This window comes from Melopsittacus undulatus, chromosome 18 (assembly GCF_012275295.1).
Source record: "Melopsittacus undulatus isolate bMelUnd1 chromosome 18, bMelUnd1.mat.Z, whole genome shotgun sequence".
Taxonomy (NCBI): Eukaryota; Metazoa; Chordata; class Aves; order Psittaciformes; family Psittaculidae; genus Melopsittacus; species Melopsittacus undulatus.
Window position 1 is genome coordinate 133,446 of NC_047544.1, and position 6,301 is coordinate 139,746.

General features: G+C 56.2%; 1 protein-coding gene across 1 annotated transcript in view; it reads right to left on the minus strand.

The window, feature by feature from the left end:
* The window catches only part of LOC115947339 (sperm-associated antigen 4 protein-like), a 7,305-nt gene extending 1,004 nt beyond the window's left edge, over positions 1-6,301 (minus strand). Inside the window, exons 1-11 of the mRNA XM_034070554.1 lie at positions 5,326-6,301; positions 4,990-5,096; positions 4,660-4,711; positions 3,878-3,945; positions 3,250-3,311; positions 3,012-3,052; positions 2,601-2,697; positions 2,015-2,099; positions 1,351-1,463; positions 633-800; positions 178-267 (exon numbers count right to left, since the gene is read on the minus strand). Of these exons, the coding sequence (XP_033926445.1) occupies positions 178-267; positions 633-800; positions 1,351-1,463; positions 2,015-2,099; positions 2,601-2,697; positions 3,012-3,052; positions 3,250-3,311; positions 3,878-3,945; positions 4,660-4,711; positions 4,990-5,096; positions 5,326-5,438 (996 nt within the window). The 5' untranslated portion in view covers positions 5,439-6,301. The remainder of the gene's footprint in view (positions 1-177; positions 268-632; positions 801-1,350; positions 1,464-2,014; positions 2,100-2,600; positions 2,698-3,011; positions 3,053-3,249; positions 3,312-3,877; positions 3,946-4,659; positions 4,712-4,989; positions 5,097-5,325) is intronic.

A 6,301-nucleotide genomic window follows, 5' to 3' on the forward strand; every position in this document is an offset into this window, starting at 1 on the left:
AACCCGTTGCTGCTACCACCACCACACGCTACTCAGTCCTCCCAACTCCACCAGGCCTCCTGGGAAGTGCTCTGGGCCCCTGTGCCAGGGGAGAGAGCATTCACGCTCTTCCTCCCACGGCCTTGCAGGCACTCCTGGTTTTCTCCTGGGCAGCTTGCCCTAGCGCATGGACCGTACCTTCAGAGGGAAGGTCTGAAGGGCCTCTTTTGCCACGTTGTACTCGAACATCCCAAGGAGAGTTTCTTCTTCTCTGTCTGCATTCAATCCCTCCAGGGAAAAGCACAGGGAGGAAGGAGAGAAGCTCAGACTTGTCCCAACAAAGAGGATGTTTGTATGTGCTGGATCAGCACATACTGCATGGGCTGTTATCTACTCAGCCTCTCCTGGGGCTCTAGCAGCAGTTAAGCACTGTCTCCACCTTGTGTTTTATTCAAGAGCCCTGAGGTGCTCTCCCCAGAATGAGTCTTGAGAGGGATGGAACCTCCAGACCCCCTGAAGTATCCTGCAAGTGCATTGCAGAGCTTAGGAGAAAGCAGTACCCGAACCTCCAAGGATGCACAGAGCAAGCAAGTTCCAGTCACCGCTATTCCTGGGGGCCACATGCCAGGCAGAAGCACGGAGCAGAGACTTACAAACACAGCCATGTCTCGGGGGGCACTGGTGACGGTCCCAGATGGAGAGACCTCTTTGTAGATGTGCTGCACACTGACAGCAGTCAGATGGACTCGTGCTGGCAACCTGATGACCACCTGGCCCTGTTCCCCTTGTAAAGGCCAGCAGTTTCCTGGCGACACATCCGGCTGCAATCAGAATGTGAGAGCAAGGAAACGTGAGCTCAGTTCAACACAGCTGCTCATTGTAGCTTGAAGCACAGGTGCTGGTGTGTCTGTGGGGTCTATTCCAGCTTGCAAATGATGCACGTGTGAGGAAATGGACAAAAGCAGCAGCCCCTCAGTATTATGGAAAGAGGAGAATACCTGTCACTAAGCCAACCTAGTCAGGGCCTTACAGATACAGCTCTCTGCCCAGTGGCTCTGCAGAGGACCCCCTGCCTCCCACCCCACAAAAGTACTGTTAGAGGTGAGTATGGAAATGAGGTCACCAGGGAGTAAGTCATTCCCCCAGCTGTGCCTGAGGACTGTGGGCAAGATGCAGTAGTTGAGCTCTGTTCCCCTCCGGAGGGGAACCACTGCTTTTTGTCAAGCCCAGGCCTGAGTTCAGGCTTTGGATTCAGGCAACAGATCAGCACTGTGGGCTTGAGCATTACCATTGGACTGAGAGGACAACCCCTAAGGTCAGTCCCCAGCTTTGCAGGAAGGAAACATGCACTGGTGATTTCTGCTGCCATACCTTTAAAATCGTATCAGGAGGGTTGAAAGTGTGGAAGAACCATACAACCTTGCACACCCAATTGTCTTTGCAGTCATATGTCTTCGAAGTTCTCTGCATGTCAACGACAGCACCTGTAAGGAAGGGAGAGCAGGTGACTGCAAGAGGCCACAGACCAGGAGGACGCTGTGCTCAGAGCCTCTTTTTGATGCTGCTGGATGGCTCCATGTCTGTCAGTCCTCTCCTCATCTCCATGCAGGCAGGGGTGCCTAGCTGTGCAGCATGACAGCACCCATATGCCTGGTGTCTGCTCCTCTCAGCACCACAAGCAGAAGGTCTGGGGGTGCTGGTGAATGACAGCAGACCAAAGCCAAGGGCTTGCTTTGCTGTGTGGACAATACAGGATAACCCCTCCATTCCCTTTCCAAATACAGTGATGAGGAAGGGAGCCCCTCCATCAGCCCTGGAATGGGGTGGGGGGGGGGGCAGTGCCAGTGGCACCTGTGCAGAGGTGGGACCAGGAGGGAATCCAAGAGAGCCACTGCCACAGACCTGCTCTCGGACCTCATGAAGGTCCCCTGCTTTCAGCTCCCCTGCTTTGGAGAGCAGAACCTGGAGGACATCTTCCTCTGGGGAGTGCTACAGGCAAGCACATGGCAAGGAGAATGGGATGCTGTGTGCATACCAGAACTTTTCAGGGCCCAGTCATATCTTTCAAGGTAGGTTTCCAAAGCCAGCTTCAGTGCTGCCTGGTTCACCTCCTGCCTCTCCTGGGAAAGACACAAACAAGCACAGAAAATGAGCACATCAGCAGCAGTTCAGCATGGCTACCAGCACCCAGAAAGGCAAAGGGTCAATGTCAGAAACACGAGGCAAGCCTTGTCCAGTAAGCTGAGAGACTGCAGCTGATGTGAGCCACGAGCACAACATCTGTGCCCACGGCCATGGGGTCCTCACTCCCTTGTTCCCACCTTCCACGCTCAGGCCATGTCCACGATGGCTGGCTATGGAAGTGGGTCTGGGTCTCACTGCTGCTCAGGGCCCAGCCAGAGCAGCCGGAGGTGCCCATGCCAAGGGAAGGATGTTGGAAGCCCCCCCACTGCCTGAAGCACCACTTAACCTGGCCCCAGAGAAGGGCCTGGGCAGTGCCAAAGCTATCCCCTGGCAAAGGCTGGCTTGCTGCGCTCAGAAGGCTGAGCCCACTACTAATCCCAAGTAGTGCTTCCTCGGGGCTTCTGCCCAGCCCAGCCTTCTTCAAAATGCAGGGTTACCTTCTTCCAACTGCTTATCTCCACCCTCAGCTGAGCCAACTCCTCCAGCACAAGCTGCAACTTTTGGGTTTGCTCTGTCCAAGTGGTTTGCAAATTCCTGCAGGAACAGGAAAGCAGGAACCGGTCGGCGGATGGTGAACGGTTGTATTCTCTTCCCTTGTCATTCCCTTCATCATTATTATTACTGTGGTAGCAGCAGTGCTTTGTGTTATACCTTAGTTACTGGACTGTTCTCAACCCATGGGAGTTACATTTCTTGGATTCTCCTCCCCATCGGGGAGCAGGGCGAGAGAGAAGAGGGGGAGTGAGGGGGCGGCTGCATGGTTCTGAGTTACCAGCTGGGCTTAAACCACGACAGGTTGGCTGATGCTTCTGCACAGATCCAATTCCAGCTCAGGAAACATCTCTTACCTCAGCATCTTTGTTTCTGCTGCGGATGCCCATGACAGATCCTGAAAGGGAAAAATGCTGTATTAGAGTATTCACCACCAGAGCTGCTGGGGCTTCCCAGGAGAGGCTTCCCTAGGAAGCCCCGGCAAAAGCTACTGCTTCTTTGGGCCACTCGTGGACACAGAAAAGCCCATGATTTAGCCAGCCACTGTCAGCAATGCTCCCTTGCAGGAGCTGCCTGTCCCAAAGGGTCACCAACCTCTCTCTGTGCCTTTGCTCGCATCGTCCACACCGGCAGTGAGGTCCCACAGTAAACACCAGCTGCAATTGACATCACCAAGAGACAGTTACTTGACCTGGGTTGCAAGTGATCCCTGCAGTGCCGTGGTCTCCTCCTGGTTGCCTTGTGGATGGGGCAGCAGGTAAGCTGAGGAGGTGAGCAACGGGGGTGCAGAGAGAGGACGTGCCTCTGACCGGAAGCCATCACCACAGGCTTCAGGGCATTGTGTAGCCATGAGCTTCAGGTGTGCTCAGTGAGCCAGAGCTATTCCCTGTTTCCCCTTACTGCTCCTGTGAGCCCCGAGACCAGGCTGCAGCAGCCAGGAGAGGTATCAGGAGGGGCATCAGTCACCCTGCACAGCCCCTCTGGGTATCCCCCAGTACAGGCATGGAAATACATACTCCCTTCTTTCGCAGGCTTGTGGCCAGTGTGGCAGCACGGCTGGGAGGCTACCAGTCTTACTGGTACTTGAAAGCAAGTCCTCGTCAAGGACGTACTCCAGAAGCACTTGGACCATGCGAGTTTCCACACATATGGGCCAAAAAGCAAAGCTGGCATCCAGCACAACCAGGCTGTCACTCTCAAACGTTTGCTCACGCAGACTCACCAAGAACCATCAGAAGCAAGAAGACAATGAATTTCAAGCACCTCTTCTTGTGCACAGCCATCTGTTGCCTGAAAAAGGACAGTTTCCCATGTCTGTCAATGAGCCAGGTTTGGAGCAAACCAGCTGGGTTACCACTGCCAGGCAGGAAAGCCACTGTTTTGGAAGCCTGCTGCTGACAGACGGTTGCCAGGGAAGTGCCCAACAGGAACACTTTCTGTCCACACCTTTCCAAACTGCAGCAGCTCTTCCCTGAAAGAACTCCAGGACTCACTACTCCCAGCAAGTAAAGAGGTTGAGCAAATCAAGACTTGCGGCTCTGCACCCCTGCGTCTGCCTACACAGCAGTCTGTGCCACCATGACCCAAGTCTGGGCCTCTGGCAAATGTGTGGCAGTGAGACTGCCCAGGGGCTTTACACTTGGCTCTCCCTGAGAATGGCCACAACACGAGCAGTGCTCATGAGAGTGGGAAGCTGGCTGAGAAACACCCCTTGCTCTGCCCTTTGCTTGCACTGGCCCTCAGACATCTCCTTTCTCCCCGTGCCCAACACAGAAACATGCAGTACATCCATATTCCTTTCCCCATCTTTGCTTTACAGCAAAGATGCAGCCTGCAGTGGAGGAAGAGGAAGAAGTTGGCGGCAGCAGCAGCAGTCCCCACTGCTTGAAGCACAGCCGGCAGCACAGCCCAATTCTCACCCCCTCCCTCCCTGCACCCTGACCCCTGCAGCATGAGGCTACCGCCTCCCCAAAAGCCCAACAGCAGAAACAGGGTAGTACATACCCAGTAAAGATGCACATGGTCAGCAGGGATCTCCACAGGGATGCAAGGGTACCTGCCGGAATGCAAACAAGGCTGAGGACCATCCCCGGGCAAAGAAAGCAGAGAGGAGTTAGGCCTCTCTCGAGGTCTCTTCTCCAGGCTGCTCAGCCAAGAGTGTTTTGGCTCCCTGCAGGGAGGCAAGCACCGAGTCCGAGGCACCACCTCTCTGGGGTGAAGAGGAGGGCAGCCTGCATCTCTCCAGCCACCTGTGACTGTGCCAGACTTGGGGCACAGTGCAGCTCTCTGAGCTCACCCCAAGGACTTCCCAGCAAGAACCAGTGCTGAGCTTACTTGCAAGCGCTGTGGCCCTGCCATGAGGCTCTGGTGGCCCTCGAGCGGATGAGCTGGGAGTGGGCTGAGAAAAGCGGTTCCTCAGCTCCACCTCTGTGAAGAGGCTCCTGCAGGAGGGAGAAGAAAAGAAGATGCCGATTGCTCGCAGTGCTTGCTGGCAGAGCAAGCCATGCTTTCAGCCTAGGCCCACCAGAAGGGAGCTTGGCAACGCACAGGGCTCTTGTGCAGAAGCATCCGTCAGCTTCCCCGTGCTGATCCATGACCATGGCTGTATTAGGCCATGTCCCAGCTACTGTCCAAGCCTGATGCCCCATGCACGAGCAGCCAACTTCGTACCTACTCCCCTGGCCGTGGCTCTGCCCTCCAGCCTCTCCTGCTGACCGTTGGTCAGTCTCCCTCTCCAAGGAGACATTTAAGGCCATTTTCTGTGGTGCCTTTCTCCTTGCCATCTCTGGGCACAGGCAGCCTCCCTGCTCAGCTCTTCCTCCTAAGCTTCAGCAGTCAGGGCTCCTCAGGCAAAACCGGCTCCAGCACCAGCTCCACGCTGCCCTTCCACAGGAGGATCCGTGCCCAGGGCAACAGTCACCTGCAGCTGTGGGCTCCTTCCCTGCCCCACAGAGCTTTATGGGTGCCCAGCTCTGACTCAAGAGCGGCAGCTCTGATGTCACAGTGGGGCTGAGCAGGGCTGCATCTGGGCTCCCCTGGGCAACACGGGGCCTGGACCAGACTGGGGCTTGCAGTGCATGGGAAACAGGGTGAGCTGGAGCTGGGCACTGTGACCACCCCAGCACTTCCTGGCCCTGGGCAAATACAGCTTCTCAGCCACACACACACAGAGGAGGGATGACAAGAACAAACATCTCTCCTGTTGCCATGGGAACTCTGTTGTCCCTGCAATTAGCTCCAAGTGGCTGCCTGTGGACAAGCGTCTGCTTCTCCGAGTCCCTCCGGATGGCCACATCCTGCTTGGGGACAGAGTTGGCCTGGCCAAGGATGAGGGCATTGGAGGCACATCCCTTGGGGACAAGGGCCTTGGGTGACCAGTGTCTAAGTGCCATCCAGCGAGGCGGCTGCAGCCAGAGCCTTGCTGGGGACAGAGTCATTGGCACCCAGCACCTGGAGGCAGCTCTGCAGAGTGGGACTGCAGTGATCTGTGTGGGTATGGTGGCCCCAGGCAGTGGCAGGCTGGTGGCCAGGGCAGGGGATATTCTGCTCTGTTGTCTGCACTGGGGAGGCCATGGCTGGGGACTGAACCAGACAGGGGCCTGCAGTGCATGGGAAATGGGGTGGGCTGTAGCTGGGTGTTGTGACC